This window comes from Halyomorpha halys, unplaced genomic scaffold, assembly GCF_000696795.3.
Source record: "Halyomorpha halys isolate HHAL.00 unplaced genomic scaffold, Hhal_1.1 Scaffold88.1, whole genome shotgun sequence".
Classification (NCBI taxonomy): Eukaryota; Metazoa; Arthropoda; class Insecta; order Hemiptera; family Pentatomidae; genus Halyomorpha; species Halyomorpha halys.
In genome coordinates, this window is record NW_027114863.1 from 966,360 (window position 1) to 988,949 (window position 22,590).

Sequence of the window (22,590 nt, forward strand, 5' to 3'; positions counted from 1 at the left end):
ATTTCCTTTGTAGGTTACTTATTTAGCAATTTTCTATTTCAAAGACACTTAATTGAAACAAGGCAATGCATTGAGTACTAATACAAAAACTACTTGAAACTTGATGGTTATGACAAATATAAAAACAATATTTTATTAATCGTGTAATTGAATCTGCTGGCAGCAAGAAAGTCCAGAAAGGAATATAGATGACAAACTAAATATTAATTAAAGATATGTGGATAAAGGACAAACAACTAACTTAGAATCCTCACAAAAGACTTAAAAGAAAGGAAACTGCACTTGGATTCTGACTATTGTAGCACTTACTAGAGAAATGATCTAAACTTGCAATACATAACTAAAGACTGATCAATATGACTATAATGAGGACTGCCTGGACATACAGAGTTGAGCTTTGGGGCTCCACTAAACCTTCAAATTTCTCAAGTATCTAATCTTTACTATCCAAACTCCTTCATAAAGTTCTCAATACTCCTTACTCCTTACTTTGTTGCAAATAAAATATCCATAAAGACCTTAATTTTCCATATGTAACCGATCTAGCCTGAAACCAGATATCAATCCTTCCGTAATAAACTCCCTAACCACCCAAAGCCACTAGTTTCTAACCTTGCTTCCTCTTCCATTCCTGACAATTCTCCTTGGCGCCTTAAAAGAAGATAATTCTAAACCTTCTAATGTAGAAATATTATTAGAGTGCTACCGATTGGTAGTTTCTCTACATGCCTGCATCAAAAGATTATGATCTTACATCAAATATACTAGATGTATGTATTTTTATGTAAATGTCAATAAATAAATCTATATAAAAAACTTAGCTAATGACAAAATTTCCTTTTTTTTTTAAAGAAACTTTTTGTCTAGTTTACAATAATGCGATTGGGAACTAACTAACTTCTTATTAAATAAAAAAACAAAACAATCTTAAAGCAAAAAAAAGCGTATTTAATCCTTTCTTGTTCGACATTGGACAATGCCTGAACTTTTCTCTAGCATTATAAGCCTACTATCACTTCTCTAAGTTGGGGTCATTTACATTATATCCTGCATAACCTCTACAATTTGTTTGTTTTTATTTGATTTTTATAGGGTCATAACCAAGGCCCTGAATTTTTTGCAATTGCATATCTTTTTGTGTGCTTTTTTTGAACCTCTGATCGAAAGTCTTTGCGTATCAGTGTTTTTCCAAAACCTATTAGCCAAATTTTAATTTAAATAATTGATAATAAATACATATATTTGCATGTTTTGACAATTTGAATTGAATAAAATTAAAAAAATAGAAATAATAAATTAATATGCGTTCAATTAGTAATACATAAGTATGACAAATGCTAACTTCACTAATTTACTTCTAACAATACACATGGATATTTTTATTTCCAGGAATTCCTTTTTCAAATACATTTTAAACATTACATTCTGCTTCAAGTTTAGTTGGTGCTTACTTTGCTAGCACGTAGTAATATTTATTGTTTTTAAAATATCAAAAGTAAGTGTCTCATTTAGTTCAAAGTTGGAATCTTTGATTGACCCACACAATACTAAAGATAAAATAGTTTTTACAACTGATGGAAAAATTGTTTATTGCAACTATTGCTCAAAGCATGACAAGCAAAAGTAATTAGATCAGGGATTGTTTTTAATATTACAAAAAATTTGATTGCATATTATATGACATATTCTGGGATTTTTTATTATCATTAAGAACTGTAAAAATTTGCACATTGCCCATTGCAAATTTCTGAGTTAGGTGTGCTGGAGGATCATATAAATTTAACTATACCTTCTCAAGATGGACTAAGTTAGCATATATAGATAAATAGATGAAATAACATGAACATATCAAGATAGATACTCACAGTCGTTCTAACTTTCAGTCTTTCCCTTGCTTCAGAATTGGTATTATTTGATACTTTTAATTTGTGGAGCTGCTCTTTACAAAATTCAGTGTGTCTTTCATAAGCTTTGGGTCCAAAAGATCTTCCACAATACGGGCATTCTTCGTGATCAGAAGGTTTTACTACTTGAGATGATATGGGTGTTTCTGATGATTTCTTTATAGCCTGGACGGCTCGAACTTGTTCAACTTTTTCTTTCCATTTTGATTTACTTAAATTTAGTTGAGATTCCTTTTTCCGAGAAGTTTTTGGTACAGTTTGAAGGACAAAACTTTCAATCTCAGTGCCTTGAAGTCTTTGCTTGGAAGAATCAAACTGTTTTCTTTTTCTCATAAGAATTTTTTCACATACTTTAGAATGTTTTGCTAAGGCTTCGGGTCGAAATGTTCTGCTGCAAGATGCGCATGGCAATAGTATAGATGGGACGGGTTCAGTTTCTAGAAAATAAGACATCACTACATATCAATTATTCTTGACAGGATATAAATAATCTGACAGATAAATTTAATAACAGAAATAATTAATCAATTGATATTTTAGGAGAATTACTTCATAGATACTAAACTATAACACTTCATCTTAACATTATTTTTATAAATTTACTGTTTAAATGAAACAGAGATAGTTAACATACATACCTATCTCAGCAGGCTCCATAATTTAATATAACCATAATTCATACTTCACATAGTACTGCATTATCTTCAAATAACTGTTACTTAGCAACACTGATAAAAGTTTTATCCCACCCTAATTTGTAACTATGTAATAACAGCCAAAGCCAGAGACTTTAATGTCTAAATTTATAAATAAATATTTTCAAATTTTACTTGGAAGTACTCACTAAAAGAAAGTTCCACTTACATACTTTTGTGATATTTCAAAAATGACAACTACGATTTAATCAATGACATAACTTCGAAATGAGTCTAGTATCTTCAGGAATTTGTGTAGGAAACAACACCTACACAGCATAGAACCCAAAACAATCAAGAAAATCCATTTATTAAAAAGAAAAAAATATCAACCCTCAGTAATTCATGATGAATAACGCTCGTTATTGACAAAATTCAAATCGCTAAGTAAGCCAAGGCTACTTAACACCTGGTATAATATTTAGAAAACAAACTTTGATAACTTATCAGTTTTCAATTTTTTAAATAATATAATCCCATAATTTTATAGAAGATGAAATTCTTCGACGGCATTCAGAATCGTAAAACTTCGATTAGATTCACAATGTTTACACTCACCTTCAATCTCAGCCATGGTTGCTGTGGGCAACTGACTGCCCACCTTCTTTTGCTTGCATCTCCATATCAATAACTTGCCTAATTTCTTATAATTTACCATGTTCGCTGGATGAGAGATAATAGGAATTGTAATTGGGGGAAAAAAACTCGCTTTCACAAATATTTAGCTATTCTATAGACTAATTAAAACAATAAACGTATTATAAAACATAAAGTTACAAGGATTAAGATTTTTTGTTGGAATTAGTAAGGAAAAAAAACAAAGATAGAATGGATTGGAAGGGTATGAGTTTAAAGGGTCCAGAATAAACACTGGAAGATAATTTCCAGACTACAAGCATCCTGATATATTTAGTTTGAGGAGGCAGATTAGTTCTGATTCTCACCACCAGATCGCTAGTGAGGACTGGAGTTAACGAGACCGCCAACCAAGCTCATTCTTCGGCCAACCTTCGTAGTTATCGCACGGTCCATTACATTCTTCTCTCAACTTACGATCGTATATTTTCTTTTCTTTATTTTTGTTATATTACTAGTGAAACGAAAATGCAGGAGAGATACACCCCATTTCTGATTAACGACTCTACAATTGGAAGCTCGGAGGTAAAGTACACAATTTTAATATAAAATCTTTCTCAATTCACTTATATTTGGATGTTTTTTCTATATATTTGCTCAAATTGCTCAAGCTACTTTTAATACATGTAAAAAAAAAATTGTATAGCCTGTTATAAATAAAAACAACTTAATAATAAAAGAACTTAATGTTAAACAAATTCCTTACTAATATAAGATTTTTTTTAATTTAATGATTTTTAACTTAACACCAATTAACATGAAAACATTTCTTGACGTTTATATTTCTCTAACGAGAGAAATTAATGTGCATTAGATTTTAATTACTTTTCAAAATTAATGAGAAACGTGGGAAATGATACATCTGTACGTTAAAAATAAAAGCAAGATTTGTGATTATTGGTCATATAAATTATTAATCTATTATTTACGGCATGTAATCATCTGCTTACTTCGAGAAAAAAATGTTTAGCATTAGTTTTGTCTTTTTAAAAAACTGTTTCTTGATTAATAGCTTTTATAACCCATTAATCTCTATTTTATATTTTCCATTAACCAAAAATGAATATTAAAATAATGGTTTATATAAATATCAATGACGATTAGTTATATTTTACTGATTAGATCTATTTGTAAACATAAAATTCATTGTAGTTTTGGACAACGAACAATAAACCAATAGGTTTTATTGACATTTTCTGATATAATATTAAAATTATGTTATAAACAAAAGAATATTAGTTGTATTAATTGTGAAAATAAAATATTCATTACATTTTATTTTACTGGAAAATTAATTTTAAAACATATATCTTTATTTTTAATTATCCATCGCGTAAATTTTATTTCATTCATCTCAAGAATAATATATATTTTGCAATATATTTCCTGTAGTAATGAAAAGTTGTTTTGATACTTAGGATGAATTGATTAAAGTGTTGTAGATACTGATTAAACATATTTATGTTCTAATATAAGTAAATATTTGTAACGATATGAAAAGCTGACAGATTTTAGCTTGAATATGAATATTTTATTAACGTCATTGATTTTAATAAAACCAATTTATTTAATACTAATTTTAATAATACTACTTTTTTTTTTTTTTTTTATTACATCGATGGCCGTCAAGATTTGTCACCAAATCTTATGTGGTCATAAAATTAAAAATTGTTGAAACGTGTATGGATGAGAAGGAAACCCTCCGTGCATACATGTTTCATTAATTTTGATAAGATATGTATATACCACATTTTTTTTTAATTCACTAAAGTATAAAAAATAATTTACAGAAATTTACATTTTTCTAATATATTTTAATAATAATGTATTTGTATTCATAATCTATTTTTCATACTATATTTGTTTACTTTTGTTAATTGTGTCCATAATTTTCTCTTCCTCCTTGCACTGCAACTAGATTTATATTGTAAAGATTTTATTTATGATAGAGTCTCGTTATTATATTATTAAATTCACAATTAGCTAATAAATCAAACTTCAATTTTACTGATTATTCCAACTAAATACTTTATAAAAATATAAATTCAACTGATTTGAAAGTATTAAATCTTTTCGATAGCATTTGGTATACTGTAAATAATTTTGTATATTTCATAATATTGATTATATCCTATATATTTGGTACATGGATTACTTGATTTTAACAAATATAGAAATAATTATTATAAAATCTTCGTCTTAAAAATGTCATCTATAAAACGTGTACGGTCAATATAAATTTACACAAATAAATGAAACTCATTTTATTTGTGCCGACGTTTCGGCCTAAATTTTAGGTCTTCATCAGGGTTGACTCGATGTAGATTTCGGTTAAGAATCACCGAAACGTCGGCACAGTTAAAATAAATTATACTTATTTCTTTTAATTTCAACTGAATATATATATAAGTTGACTGAAATAGTAAACATTTATTAAAACATACCCAACCTAGTTTTAGAGGTAGGTTAAATTATGTTGTGATAAGTTAATGATAGTAAAATACAAAAAATATGGAGATAATTAAATGTTATAGAGGCAAATGCAAAGTAATTAAGACAAAAGTAAATTAAAGCATAGAATGGAGAAAACTGATTTGTAAGAAATATTTTTTCCCTTATTGCTTGTGTTTTATGGGATAATTTTGACTGTTAAATTTACTTGGACATAATAGACTGCAAAATTTATAAGTAAATGTGAGGCTGTGATAATAAAATTAAAGTATGCAAATTATAATTAATAATGTTGCAACTGTGATAATAAGTGATGATAAATTATAATTAAAGGTGCTATTTTATTAAATTGTCCTTGATGATTGCCGAGTCGGCCGAAACGTTGGACATGTAATATGTTTTAATAAAGAAGGCTGAGACTGTTTGGATAATTATTGTTATTATTAATAAAAATACCAGTTTCGAATAAGATAATATATTATTATGAATCTTATTAAGAATTATTAAAAATATATATTAATAACCTTTAAAATATATTATAGAGTGTTACATCAGAACGATAAAGTATTCTGTTACCCATTCCACTATCCCTGTTATTTATTCGATCCTATTTGTTCGAGACTATTGATCTATGGAGCGTTCGTGTAATTACTTATCTGAGAAAGTTGCCAGCGCTATCGATATTTATTGCACACCCCATCAATCGATTATCCTGCTATTATTTATTGTAATTTTTAATTATTTAGAATTTAATGTACAGTCGAGGAAATTCCTGTATAAATTTCTTTTCTTCATTCAGCTTAAAAAAAACACGTTTTATTTTAATGGTTAATTTTTTACATTATCTTATTTTTACACAAAGATATCTCAGATCATAATTGTTTTAATAGTGTTCATTAATTTATTATAAAACAAAGACGATGGAATACCATTGTAAAACTTTATCATGAGATGAGTTAAAGATTCTTTTGTTTCAAATAGTTATCAAGCAGTTAACACGTGTACAATTTCCAACCACTGTTTTTCATTATAGTGTTTATTGTGAATAGCGTGAATAATTAAATTATCAAGGTTATTTTATTATTATTATTATATTGATTGTTTGAGTGTGGTTTATTTTATTATTAACACAAACACAAAATGATCTACTTTTACTCTCAACATTTATTTCAGAACATCTCCAACGTTTCGGGCCTCAGCCCATTCTCAAGGAGACAACCGTCAAAAATTGATATCATATATTCTTTAAAATGTTTCTTGCAGGCTAATCGCCTATGTCATACCCTTAAAACAAAACGTGTGTGATGTTTTAAAATAAACGTTGAGAGTAAAATTGGATCATTTTGTGTTTGTGTTAATAATAACATTATTTTAATTTGAAGATGTTAAAATTCTTGATAATTATAGCTAAAATATGTTATGCACTTCTCCCATTTAATGGAGCGGTCAAGGAAATGTTTCGAATTTATTTGTCTTTTAAAACGACCTATAAAACTGCAATAATATTTAATATGTTTCATAATGCAAAAAAAAAAATAAATAAAAAAAAGCGGGGGCTTTAAGACGTTACCGAGCAGATAAACTTGACAATTAGTATTTTTATATTCACTTTCCTATGTATAGAATATATAGTAAGGGAATATATTGCAATCTTAAAAAAATTGGATTTCGAGTTTTCGACGTAAATATATGTTTTGAGGTCCTCTGTTCTAGAAAAAAACGAAAAGTCGTACGAAATTGAAAGTACATATCTAAGGTGGGTATATACCTGGGATTTTACTGCAAATGTTTCGCTGAAATCGACCCAATGTAAGTGCCACTTCATAGAATCGATTTTTCATATTTTTTCAATTTTCTCTAAAACGGCTCTAACGATTTTGATAAAAGCTAGGTGAGTCAATGACCAATCATGTGGTGTTTTTTATTAGATAGGTTTTATTCTCATAAAAGTAGAGTAACAGGGCTTAAATGCTAAATTTTCAAAAAATCTCTCTGTAAAGTACCTAAATATAAATATGATTTTGTTTATCTGAAAAAAAAGGTTCTTATTGTTAGCAATAATATAAATAAGTAATTTAATGCGTCATTATGATGCCGTATTTATTTTAACGTTTTAATAATGGTATTCAAAATTATCAACAATTTATAAGTGGGTTAAATACAAAATTTAAATTTTTGATTTTTATTATTTCAGGCTGCTTTGGTAGATGAAGAAGTGAGCATGGTTTCAGATGTTGAAGGTGAGTTTTCTTCCTTTATTTTTGTTTATTGTATTAACTATTTTTATTATTAGTATTTAAACAATTTTTGATACAGAATTTTGAAATTAAATGTTCTTATTATTTTTTTAAAATTTATTTAATACCAAATCTGGTGGGGCTTACATAGTTAATATAACAGTTACTTTTTTTTTTAATAATTGATTATGGGGGTATAGTCTCGTGCAAAAGACACTCCTTACTATATACAACGTTATAAATAAAAAAAAAAGATAAAATGAATACAAAAAAATAATAATTCTTAAATATTCGATGTAACTAGAATTTCAATTTGAAGTTTGTGAAGTTCGAGGAATCCATCTCCTGGATTGTGTGAGAATTGTTTGAACTTTATGTTTTAAAATTGTTTGAGACATAATTTGGATTGATCAACCAGTTAATTAACTGTTAACTAAATAAAAACTGTACAGAACAAAATAGTTATTTGATCGAAGAACTCTGCGTAGTTCTTAAACCTAGATTTTTTAGATAATTTTCATGTAACACGTAGTATGATAAAGAATAAGTATAAATTTTTGCATTTAACTTAAAATAAAAATTGTAAACATTATTGCTTTCCTCTCGAAATCAGACCATTATTTTTATACCAATTAATTCCTGGCCACACTGAAACTTGTTTGCGACGCAAACATAATCCACTTTAATTTTTTTTCAAAACTTGTGGCTTCGTTGTACAAATCTAGAATAATCCCTCTCCTAAACTTTATTAATTTATAGAGCGACATCAGTGGTATGACTTTTTTTTTCTCAATTTAATATCACAAAATAGTGCGAATTTCGAGGCAACTCTACCATTTGGTGAAAATTTCGTAAAAACCGGTTTGGCCGTATATTCAAAAACAGAAAAACGTTTCTTACTTTATGCCGTTTCGTTTACATCAAACAATTATATATAAAAGTTAAAAATTTCAATTCTACCACAATTTTCTAAAACAATTGGTATAAAAAAAAGAAAAATGGTGGCCAAATAAATTTAAAATAATTCAACTTTTTTGCAGACTATTCAGAACATACAATATATGGCCTTGAAAAAAATTCAATTAATTCTGGTAAAGGCTACTGAAAATTCATTTTATACTAGACAAAACGTGACATTTTTCTCAATAGTTTTTGTACTTATAGAAATTGTTATTATTACTAGAAATCATTAACACAATTTTAAAGTAGAGTAAATTTGTTATCTGACTGATAGAGCTGCTTACGTCTAATGGTTTCTCAATAGTTTTTCAAAAACCCTTTGTTTTGTTTTGTTTTTTATAAATATCAAAAAAATCTAAATTTTGCTTATTTATTTTGGATAATATTAAAAATTTCAGAGTATGAGTTGTAGAGTTTAAATTAAAAATTTTAAAGAGAGTTTTGAACAAGTTTAAGTCTTGCATAAAACAAGACATTTACATGAATGTATTTTATTGTTAACATGGAAGGTTAAAACTTTGGACTATCTTTAAAAGGTTAGTTTTACACAAATTACTTCAATTATTGATAGGGCGCCATTTTGTAATCCGGCGACTTTATATCTATTTTGTATCTATCTTATGATAATTGTTTGTAGTAATTGAAACTTTGAGTAAAATTACTTTATTTATATATTTTTGGTTTATGGTGTGACTTGTGTTATGTTCGTATTCTAAACAATTTAATTTTTTTTTACGTTTTTTTAATTTTTATTTTATTATAAACCTCGTAACTAGCTGTTCGATGATCATTGTTGAATATAGTTAGTTATTATTTAAAAAAAAAAATGTTCTTAATATTTTATGTGGTTATGATTTGGTTAAATGTTTATGGCATTAAATATAAATTTCGTTTATAGATAATGTTAAAAGAATAAACTTCCAGTGTTCAATTTGTAGATACCGTATATTTTTAGTTCAGACACCCACAACCTCCTGTTCCCCTGATGGCTTCAAGTACTTAATTCAATGTTATACAACAATGATATATATAACTCCATTAATCATATTTATGCACAGGCACCGGTAACGGTTTCATAACCAAAATAAATCACTAGGGAACATTTATTTTAATTTTATCTATATATATAATCAGATAATTTTTAAAACAGAAGCTGTTTCATTATCTCAATTATATATTCAGTCTTGTTTAAACGTTTATTTTAATTTTATTATTAACAAGTTTATTGTGATTGTTCATTTTTCATTTTATAAAAAGATTAATTTTTTGTTAGAAAAAAAAAAAAGATCTGGAAAACATTGTTCAAAATTGTTATTATCACCCACATTGTAAAAAATAAAACTATATAACAATACAAAATTTTAAATTAATTTAATTTTTTATATTTACATTTTATACATGTATGTCAATATATATATTTTTGGCGACTTTCGGTCTTTTGTAACTTTAACCTTTTTTCCCTTACTATTTCACCTCAGTCATCTTATTAAAATTCTTTGATATTACTTATACAACTCTATGGATTTATTATTTGGCATTTTTTTCCTAGGGGCTTTTTATCTACATCAAATTTATTAATATTACACTTAAATTCTTATATTAAAAAAATGATATAAAGTAATATATTGGTTGATTTTTTTCTTATTTTAGATAAAACAATAATAAAGTTGTTCATAATAAATTCACATTTTGTTAAAGTTATATGATGATAACATTTTTTTGAAATTTTATATATATTACCTGCTACGTTTCTACTTTATTATTGGTCATTTTCGAACACATATTTATTTTAATTTTTTGTTTTGTTTCTGCTTTATTATAGGCTATTTTCGAACACTGCTATTTATTTTATGTATTTTAATTTTTTGTTACGTTCTTGCTTTATTAATGGCTATTTTCGAACATTTATGTTTATTATATATATATTTTACCTTTTTATTACGTTCCTGATTTATTATTGGCCATATTCAAACACTTATATCTTTACCACAGTCATTACATAAAAATATTTTCAATTGTAAACCACTTGTATGAATTTATTTAAAATCCAGCTTTGATCAGTTTTTTTATCTCTGTTATGCTTCTATTGTTTATTTTAAGTTAATAAAAAAATTATTTACTTGTACCTTAGAACTTCAAATTTCTTTTTCATTGATTGAATTAGTATTGTATAATATATGTAATTACGGTAAAATTAAAGTTTTTGGTGACGAACATTTAACTTTTATTTCTTAGTGATGAGAAAAAAAATTACCTTTCAGGTGATCGGTATAGTACTTTCATAAATTCTACGAATGTAGTTCTTCACATAATTTGACATTATTCTCGGTCTGTGGCGGATGGTTCGTAAGTCACTTTTATAATTTTTTGAACTATCTGATTCATTGCAAATTGTCCTGACAATCCGTGACATAACTTAAACGCACTATCTTTTCATAAGAGACGTACACTAAGCGGCAATAAATGTTTTAGTTGAGGACTAGTTCATATCTTGGCACTTTGACATTCAACTCCGCGACTGCTCAATGATTCAAACGTGATCTCACTTTTGAAACTACAGGAGACTGGTAGGAGTGGGGGAGAAGGCGTCGATTTTTGGCCTCTATCCCACTAAATGTTGCCAAAAAAAATTCAAATAAATATTAATAAGGTTGAGAAATATTCTGTGTTTTATATTTATGGAATGTCTTTACCCATGTATATAAAAATTTAATAGCTAGATAGTGTAGCCTGAATATGAAATGTTTGATTAATTTTATATAATTTGGCTTGTGATGAAGGTATTTTTTATAAAATTAAAAATCTAAAAATACATAAACAACATTAGTAGTAGAATATAGTCATAATTATTGTGTAAGGATCCTATTATTATCGCGGGAAAACATTGTTATTGATTGGTGTAGATTGGTGAGGGAGTAACTGATATCCAATTTGCATTAAGGAAGGGCTTATGTGGATATGTCGTCAAATTGGCCGAATTTGATGAACTTTGTAGCTGTAAAAATATAGTAATAGGAATAGAAGTATAAACATTAAAATGTTGTAACAATAAAAGTATAGTAAACAAATATATATAAATGTGTTTGTAGCAAGAAAAGTGTATGGCTATAGCTATAAAAGTATGGTATATAAAGGTGGGCTTAGTCGAAATGCAGTAGAAAATTTAAAAAAAAATACATTTCTTGATGAAGTTTTTGATTGTTCCAACTTCGTTGATTTTTATACTGCCAAAATTATCAATAGAGTTAAAATCAAACATAAACATTGGATTAGGTCTTCTGAAGATACAGAACCTTACCTTCTATTTTTATTTCATTTTTTTAAAATAGATTAAGTCCACTCCAATATTCCAATGTTTAGTAATTCTTATGTTTATTTTTTTAAATTTAAAATTCCATATCGCAGACCTCAAAGAATGGTGTCGAAATTGGTTGATTAAAACAAATCCCATCAAATCCCTTCGTTATAAACCTACCGACTGCTCTACAGTACCCTTTAATAATATTGGCTCTTACTCCTGTAGAACAGATCTGCTATTATATCTGAACTAAAGACTAACTAGGAATCCTGACACAAGAAAGTCGAAATCGCACGTCGATTGCGACTTTTACAATACCTACTAGTAAAACAGTCTTAACTTCCAATCCATTACAAAAGACTGATCTACATGACTATAATTAGGTATATCTGGATATATGGAGTCGATCTTTGGGCCTCCACTAAACCTTTGATTTCCTGTCGTATCCAATCCTTACAATCCAAAATCCTTCGTAAAATTCTCAATGCTACATACTTTGTCACAAATAAAATCATCCATAAAGACCTTAGTGTTCTATATGTAACCGATCTCGCCCGAACCAAATTTCATAAATAAAATCCCTAAATACCCAAACCAACTAGTCCCCAAATCCTCCGAGTTGCCTGAAAAGAAGATGGTCTCGAGACCTTCTAATGTAGAAATGTTACCAGAGTGCTACCAATGGGTAGTTTCTTTGCATGCCAGTATTACACCAAATCTCCTAAACAAGGCACTAACGGACTAACTTTCATAGGGAATTTATTCCTCGTTTTGAGATCCTTAGTTTATATTCTCAGATAGGACGCTTAACCCTTGAACAGCCTTTATAATGGTTTTATTATTATAATTTATTGCTATTATTATGGAATACTTCCAGAGCATTGACTACTTGACCGTACTGATGATATTTATTGATTACAGACGTTGCCGACATGGTGAGCGGGTACGTGGAGTGCATGGCAGAAGCCGTCCGGTACCTCACCGAAGTGGAGAAGTACCCCAGCAGCCACCCGGCCGTGGAGGCCCTCCGCTGCCACCTGGCCGAGTACAGGAGGCGATTAGTGGCAACGGCTCTCTTCCACACCGCGGGTCCTGCCTTCTCCTGAATCCTGTAATTCGATCTTCTTAGAAGTCCTTCTGAATCTAAGGACATCATCTTCATCCTCGATCACTCGGGGGCAGTTGGCTCTTGAAGGAATCAGCGCTCGAACTTCGAACAACGTACAAGAAGAGAAGAACATTAGGCGAATCGAAATTCAATTTTGAGAATCCTTCCACATCTTTAATTGATTAGAAAGAAAATTAAACAAATCTTTCCTTAAAAAATTAATATTCCATTTATTATTGTTATGAAAATAAATTCCTTTTATTAAAACAAGAAAGTATTATAGACATGTATTAGTTGTAGGATAAGACTTTTGTGATAAGACGATTATTGTAAATTATATCAATACTGTAAATAATGTTTATAAATAATAGTTATATGTAAATTATTTTGTATTTTTATAAAATAAAATATGAACAAATGAAAGTTTCGCAGTTTTACTTCTTTATGTTTCTTCTATTTTATAAGCTCTAACACTCACATTTCATATAATTGGGTATTCAGAAAATAATCGTTCTGTATGGAAAGCACCTTAAACTCATGGCCAGGCGAGATTTCTCTTTAGAATGCGCTGGTTGGGTTATTATGAGTGGATTATATGTAACATGAAATGAAAACATTTTTCGAATCTATTTTTTTTTTTTCGATCCCTCTATTAAATTAATAAGTTGCATTATGCATGGTTACATAATTCAGATTGGATATTACCTTTTTATACCTTTGGTATGGTTAAATACTTATTTTGATGTTTTCGTGTGTCCGTTCCATGCTAATACGACTAGAAAATATTTGGAGGTGAGGGGCCTCCTCGTGATGTATCAAATCTTTTTTTTTTTTTTTTTTTTGTTAAAGATAATCGAATCTATTCAACAATTTACATGGTTATAAAGAGGTGGCCAAGAGAAAACATGGTTAAATATAGGATTTTCTTGACCGCACCCGGACCATATTCCTTTCATCATGGTTAAATATAAGTAGATGGTCAGGGTTGCGCTCAAAAAATGAACAAATAGTTTAAAACTATTTTAATGTCCGGCGTTCTATATACATATATAGAAAACATGGTTAGATTAGGTTAAAGAATTTTGAATTTGGGCTATTGGAGATGCGAAATATTGATGAGTTGATGTAAATGTATGTTAATGTAAAGATCATGGTCCAGTTAGGAAAATATTTGGAGTAAACTGAGGTGAGTTACTTTGAATTCAAGAAAAGAAAAAAAAATGCTTCGGGAAAAACTAGTTTTTACTATTGGCCACAAGGACGCCAGTGATCCTTATATTACTATTAAGCAAATGCTTATGAAATGTTATGAAATAAGAAATAATTTTACTCTGAGGCATGTGTCCTCTATAAATAAATATATGAGGTGTAGATAGTTGACCGTAGATTAATGCTTGGAGAAGTTTGTCGGGGGGTGCGATGTTGTTGTTATCTCTTTTGTTCTATAGCCCTGATGAAGACCTGAAACTCAGGTCGAAACGTCGGCATAAAATAAATAAATATGGTTTTGTTTATTTATGTTGTTCTTTGCTGACCGCACCCCCCCCCCGACAAACTTCTCCAAGAAATAAATATATGGTTTATACATCATGATTTTTGTCTGGCAAGTATTTAAAAGTTTCCAGTAAGAAAAATGGAAATACATTGACATCTTGACTACTGTTTATAATGTTAATTAATATATGCTAACTACATTGCTTACAATTATGCGGAGGTTTGGTTATGAAATAAGTGAAGGAAAGGTGTTGTTTAAAGTAAATAATGGATGAGGATTGGCAAATGGAGGTGGGGAGAGAATTCCAGAAGGAGGTCGCACGTATGACGAAGGATTTGCTGAAGAAGGCGGTTCTCTAGGAGGGCATATATAAATCAATCGGTTGGGATCTGGTGTTTAATGAATGGATAGATGAACGAAGAGTGAGAAGATCAAGGATATAGGTAGGTTTTAGGTCTGAGGAAAGGAGTTACGGAATCTTAGGAATTGTTTAAGTATTGTTATGGATTTGCGTGTGATTTGAGAGATATGATTATTCCAGGAGAGGTGTTGGTCGAAGCTGACTCCAAGGTTTTTTATTGTAGGATAGAAGTGAATCGGTTGGTTTTTAAGGAAGAGTAGAGGACAGTAAGGGAGAGAATGAAGGAGGCGCTTGGAACCAATAAGAATGGCGTTGGTTTTTTCAGCATTCAGGTTCAAATCATTATTTAACGCGCCTCCGTTAATGCTGTCAATATCTTCTTGTATCTTTGTATGGCCTCAAGCAACTCGGAGGGATGGAAGGATAGATAAATTTAGAGATCGTCTGCATATAGGTGGTATTGTGTGTGGTGAATGGAATCAGGAAGATTGTTAATACAAATGGAAGCAAGGGTTGGTGAAAGTGAAGACCTCTTAGGAACATCTCGTTTAAGAAGAAGGAGATTTGTTCGGAATGATGACTGTTTAGGAACGATGGGACAGGAAGGAGAGGAACCACTTCAGGACACACATATAAGGATATGTTTTCCATGTCAAATATCCTTATATAATAGCATATCATCTTTTTTCATACCTTTTTGCTTTTTAAACGGAACTCACACCTAACTGAAAATAATGCAAAATAAGTTGCTGAGAATAATACTTGACCAACCAATGTACAATGGTCAAATTGATTTATATCTTTGAAAATACATATACTTAAAATTGATAATTGTAAATACGAGGTGTGGCAGAAAAGTAATTATACTGATTTCTTATTTACCAAAGTTTTTATTTTTTTGAGTCAATGTTTTTCCCTTCAAAGTAGTTGCCTTGGGCGGCTACACACCTCTGGAGACGTTGTTCCCACTGTTGGTAGCAGCGCTGGAAGTCTTCAAGCATGCCCGCTACGCTCTTTTGGATGTTTTCGAAAGTCCTTTGAGGACTTTTTCAATTTAGGAAAAACGAAAAAGTCACAGGGACTGAGGTCAGGTGAATACAGATTCTGGGAAACCACAGGTATGCCTTTTTCTCAAACATTCTGTTATGAAGAGGATAGTGTGACATGAAGCGTTGTCATGATGGAGCATCCATTTGTCTGCAATGTCTGGTCTCACGCAAATGACCCTTTTTCTGAGCCTTTCAAGGATATCTTTATAAAAAAATCGGTTAACAGTTTGTTCTGAAGGAATAAATTCTTTGTGGACAATGCTCCTGTCAAAAAAAATTTCGATTTGCTCATTCGAGCTTTCTTTGGTCTCGACCTCCTCGGAGAGTTTGCAGTGTGCCAATCCTGAGTTTGCTTCTTGGTCTCAGGATCGTATTCAAAAATCCATGATTCATTACCTGTGATCAGGTTGCTAAAGAAACCTTGCTCATTATCGATTCTATCCAGAAGATCAAGACACTTGTTTTTTTGAAAGTCCTTCTGCTGAATTGTGAGGTTTTTCGACACCATTAGGCACAGACCTTTCTGATGTGCAAATTTTCAGTCAACATTTGATGAACGGTTAATTTGTTCACATTTTTAATGTTAAACGACGGCCTGATCTCAGAAAAGTGTTCACAAGTTCGATGTTTTCGAAGTTAATGGCCTCCCTCACGGTGTTCTAAAAATGATTTGAGCCAGCGAAAAACCTGAGCTCAGGATAAAGGATGTTTCACATAAGCCTGTTTTAACTTTGTTTTTAACTAAGCTTAATACAGAATTTAATGACACGACGTTGCTCCAAATTCCGCTTTTGCGTGACAAACTATGAAAACACAATTTCACTCAGAGCAGTCACCCTAATCATATAATTAACAAGGAGTTGAAACTCATACTGAGTTAAGGCATTTTCGAACATTAGGAAGTGACTCAAACTTATGGACCCTCTCCTAAACTCTGTCTTTCACTTTCAAGGCTACCTAAAAAACAACACTCCACTATATCGATATAAATATGAGTTTCTAAGACTGCAACATAAATTAGGTGACGCCGACTTCATTTATACTGACGGCTCCAAAAATTACTCAGGTGTTGGAGCCTCGATTGTGTGCAATGATCACCAGTACCTATTTTCTTTATCACAGATATGTAGTAGCTATAAAGCTGAAATGGTTGCAATAAACAAAAGTTTAAATGTTTTCCACCCAACAAAACAAAAACTGGTCATCTGTACAGACTCTTTGTCTGTCCTACTTAGCTTAAGAAATATTTTTTCAACTAACCCGCTAAATCAAACCATACATTACTCATTACAGTCTGCCATCAGAAACGGTATTTCAGTGTTCTTCGCCTGGGTCCCTTCCAGTGTTCTTCGCCTGGGTCGCCCGGGCAACGAACTGGCCGATAGGGCAGCAAAAATGGCGATTGCTGAAGGAATACCATATCGCGAAGTGCCTGTTGATGATTTCATTGCTCTCATTAAGCACAAGATTAAATTGAAATGGAGACAAACGTGGGAAAATGTTTCCAATAACAAATTGAGGGAAATTAGAAGGGACGTCTCCCCTTGGATATCATCAACTAGAGATGTGCGCAAAGAGGAGGTGATTTTGACGCGCCTTCGAATAGGTCACACGCGCCTGACCCACGGTTACCTTATGGCCCGCGATCCTCCACCATTATGCCAAACTTGTGGAACAGAACTTAAGGTCAAACACATTCTGACAGAATGCCGAGCTTATGACACCCTCAAATCTTTATATAATATACCTGATGATCTCCATTCCATCTTGCAAGATAACAAACTTACCATAGATAGACTTTTTAAGTTTCTACATCATTCCAAACTCTACCATAAAATTTAATCTAATCCGGCCGGAAACATGAATCTGCTACAGAGATGTATTAACCCGTCTTCGGATGGAACATACGCGACTCACTATCATCTCATGAAGAAGGGAGGATGAACCGATGTGTAGATGCTGCTGAAGTGATCTCGCTGTTGGGCACACTCTTACTGGGTTGCTCTGGAGTCTCACCGATTCTCTTCATGTGTACAGGAAATGATCAATAAATTTGTGAAGTGTAAATTGTAATTGTTAACATGTAATGGTAATTGTGATTGTAAATTTCCCACTTTGTAATTTTAACTGTCATTGTATGTTATGTATGTACGTAAATTTGTCATCTTGTAATTTCAATTGTATTTTTATTTCTACTGAATGAACATGCCAATTGTAATCGAATTTGTAAATCGAGTGTAAATGGCCCGAGTGGTCGAAACACTTAAATAAATAAAAAAAAACAAAAAAAAAAAAATATTGATGGCTTATGTACTTTACAGTGGTGCTGCCTTTTAGGAAAATTATAAATTATCAATTCATTTTTTAAATTTATCCGTTACTTAGGATTAAATCTGGAGAAACGACTGAAATGGAATCCTCATACAAGACTGAAAAGCCAGGAAACTGCTGGTCGATTCCGACTATTACAACATTTACTAGACAAACGGTCCAAACTTCCAATTCATTACAAAATACTGATCTACATGACTATTATAAGGCCTATCTGGACATACGGAGTTGAGCTTTGGGGTTCCACTAAACCATCTAATTCCTCTCGAATACAATCCTTACAGTCCAAAATCCTTCGTAAAATCCTTAATGCACGTTACTTTGTCACAAATCAAATCATCCATCAGGACCTCAATGTTCCATATGTTACCGATTTGGCCAGAACTAGATACCAATCCTTCCATAATAAACTTCCCAACCACCCAAACCAACTCGTTTCTAACCTGGCTTCTCCTTCACTACCTAATAATCCTCCTAGGCGTATGAAAAGAAGATGGCCTCGAGATCTCCTCCTTTAGAAGTGTTTTAGGAGTTCTATCAATGGGTAGATTCTCCACATGTTTGTATCATGTCATAATATCACTTACAGAAAATTTACTTGATGTGTATGTATTTCTACAGTTGTAAATAACAATAAATAAATGATAAAAAAAATGAGTTTACTGATTTAAATATAAAATCTAAATCTGTTCAGTCAAAAAAATAATTGATAAGTTGTAATTTTCCTAATGCAAAGAACCTTTAAATTTACCATGTTAAATGTTATAAGTATAGGATTGTGAGTAGCCCTATTTAAAGTCATGCTCAATGTTAAATGCATAAGAGCTCCAAGCGGATTTTTTGTGCAACTTGTTTTATAACCTATTCTTTCAAAACTTCATGTTATTTTTTACATCTAAGTTTTGATTCAAGTAATTTATTACAACCTGCGTAAATTGAGTAAAAGTATTGGGTTGTAAAATAAGTTCACAGCGTTTTTTACTGGTGATTTCAATAAAAACTTCAGATTCTTGAAAATTTTTTTCATAAATTATTTATGACCTATTTTGATCTGTTACATGTTGCCATCTTTCAAGTAATTTTTTAATTTTGTTGTCCCAGAACTCGCTTCCTGAGCGTATTTCTGACCGAATTATTTCTTTGCACAATCGATGATTCCCTACAAACATTGGTACGATTTTTATTTTATATTATTTTATACAAGATTATATAATGATGCATTAATACTAAAAATTCATACAAATCTGAATCTTAATTTCAATTAATATTCCCCTCAAACAATACAGATAAAAATCGCTTACTCATTAAAATAAAGAAAAAACAAAATAATATTAATTCAATGTTATCATTTGTCAAGTTCATATTTACAAATATCAAAGATAGCTTCTCTAACATCAACATTACACAATCGGAAACACATCGTTATATAAGCAAATTTTCAACATCAAGGACGTTATTAAAAGCTTTCTGTCACGACATTCAAAATGTGTTCATCTTGGAATAATAATGTGTAATTAACAATGTGACAGGACCATGCTATATCTCTATCCACCGTGTCAATCCATGATTGCTATTTGTGTTAATTAATAAATAAAATAATGTATAAATTGTGGGAGCCGGTAGCTTGTTGATAAACCAATGAACTACTAACTACAAGGACCCGGGTTCAAATCCGGCTGTGGCAGATAATTGTTATCGGTAACCTTTTGCCGTTGAGTCCACCCTGTGGGTTCAGGAGTTCTCCGGATAGCGCTTCATAAAGCTACCCTTAAACGAAATCACCTCCTTGCACGAATGTTGTCTAGTAGCAGTACTTCCTTACAAAGTACCTGACCCTTCATGGATTGTAGAGGTACAGATTTTATTTATTTATTTTTTTTTAATACTGTACAAATTAAATCCATTTTAAGAAGTTGAGAAATTCATGTTCTACTTCAAACTGTCAAAAATGTTTTACTCAGAGAGTTACTAAAGTTTAAAGCCTAAACCAAAGAATCAATACCTTTGTAATTGGGAAATTAAGATTCTATGGAAGCAATTTTAGGGGTATTGATGATATTGTGTTAAATGTAAAAAGTTGTAACATGCTATATGATATAAGTATAGGATTGTGAGTAGCCTAATTTAAAGTCACTGTTATATGATAAATGTAGAGGAGATTTTCTGTGCAACTTGTTTTGTAACCTTGTAATCTTTCCAAGATAATAAAATCTCCAACAGCCTCGTCCCAACATCATTCTCCACCTCAGTTATACCTTGTTTCCTCTCTGAGTTTTTTTTTCCCCATTATTTATATTAATCAATTTATCAGATTTTAAAAACGTCCAAAACAAAAAACATACAAACCAAACAGCTACTAACAACTAACCTATCAAACAGACAAAAGTCTCCATTTAGCAGACCTATTAACAGACTCCCAGCCATGTAAATGTTATATCGTTTTAACATGTTAAAAGAAGGAAATATTTCACCATTTAACATACGTTTTCCATTTACCACACTTTAACTTAAGAAGTAAAACTAAAGATCATGAATACCTCTCTAATAGGTAATAGACAGTGTAAACTTAATACAATTAGAATATTGAAATTATGATTAATATAAAATTTGACTAAGGTGGAACAGCTGCAAAATTTTGAAAAAAAACGTCAGCCGAAACTTGAGTCATAAGAAAATAAAAAGTGTCAGACTATATGGATATTTTTTTATTATAATTAATATAATTTCAGGTTAAAGTTAGATGATTATTATTTATAGGGGAGCGGTGTGGCTCAGTGGTATGGTACTGCGCTACTAACTCCAAGGATCCGAGTTCGGATACGGCTCTGATAATTATTTATTCTGTTACTGTAGCCGTGAGTCAGCGCTGTGGGTTAACATGTTAAAAGAAGAAAATATTTCTCCATGTAGCGCAACTTTTTCTATTTAACATGTTAAACTTAAGATCATGAAGAAGAATGAATCCAGACTTTTGTGTCTGAATTAATAGGAAATAAAATTATTGTTGTTAAGTGTCACCGTTCGTAACTGAAAGAAAAGAGTTGGGAATATTAAAATATTGCATAATATAGTTATAAAATATTTCATAATTTGGTTGGGAAATACTTGTCAAAATTGTGGGGAAATTTTAGTTTTTGTCCCGGTTACTCTTCCAATAGACAGTTCAGTTCTTTAGCGTAATTGTCCTTTAAAACCACTAATTCTTTGTGTTTTGGACTATTTAGCGGTTATCTTAATGTAATTATAGTGCAACTTAAACATGTGATTGAAGATGCAATTAAATTACTAATGTAATGATTCCTGTCCAACTCTGTAGATGGGCGATCCTAGATTGCATTGCTCATCTCCTCTCCCCAAATGACTGTGGAAAATCCGTTACAGACCGGAGCAAGGCTGTGTATCTGACATTTCTCGTTATGAGGACAATATGTCATTCAGTTCTAAAACACCCCGCTCTAAATTGTAGAATGGTACCATCAAACTTGATGAGTGTCATTAACTCCGTATGACAAGATGCTAAGGCTATTGTATGGATAAAATCAGGCATAACAACTTTCCCATTAAAGATGTAATACAGGGGGATAGTCTTAGTCCTGTACTATTTCTTATCCTTATAGATGATGTACGAATAGCATGCAAAAGGAGAACCGCTCATAAGAATTATATTGGAATGTAGGAATTGCTTGCTCAGGTCTTAATTTATGTTGCCTTTCCTAACTTATATACATATATATGTAAACATACATGTTTATCAAGAAAATTAGAGCGTTTTTGTAGTAATTATTGAATTGCATAGTATTAGTTTGTATTGATATAAATTATTTTCTATTATATAAATCTATTAGTTCAGCTTTAGAATTATTTCTTCCTGATCATCTTACGAATATTAATTGAAGGTTTCTATAAATAAATATAATAAGTAATTTATTAAATAAAACCACAAATTGTATCCAATATTGTCTCAACACTTTATTTCTTATTAGTCCAACGTTTCGGCTATTCCAGCCATCTTCAAGGACATCTTTAATACAAATCTTCTCCTCACATTAATTTATAATTTTTATT

General features: G+C 30.5%; 1 protein-coding gene across 5 annotated transcripts in view; it reads right to left on the minus strand.

Annotated features, from left to right (window-relative positions):
• LOC106677134 (uncharacterized protein MAL13P1.304) overlaps positions 1 to 11,406 on the minus strand; it is a 32,383-nt gene extending 20,977 nt beyond the window's left edge. For 2 of the 5 annotated variants that reach the window (XM_014414853.3, XM_014414852.3), the window contains exons 1-2: positions 3,158 to 3,478; positions 1,866 to 2,341 (exon numbers count right to left, since the gene is read on the minus strand). In XM_014414853.3, coding sequence (XP_014270339.1) covers positions 1,866 to 2,341; positions 3,158 to 3,257 — 576 coding nt within the window. In that variant the 5' untranslated portion in view covers positions 3,258 to 3,478. Of the gene's footprint in view, positions 1 to 1,865; positions 2,342 to 2,542; positions 3,114 to 3,157; positions 3,480 to 11,137 lie in introns of those variants that run through there. The other 3 variants (XM_067051971.1, XM_014414854.3, XM_014414855.2) reach the window with 3 other exon arrangements.
• Between the last annotated feature and the right edge of the window lie 11,184 nt (positions 11,407 to 22,590).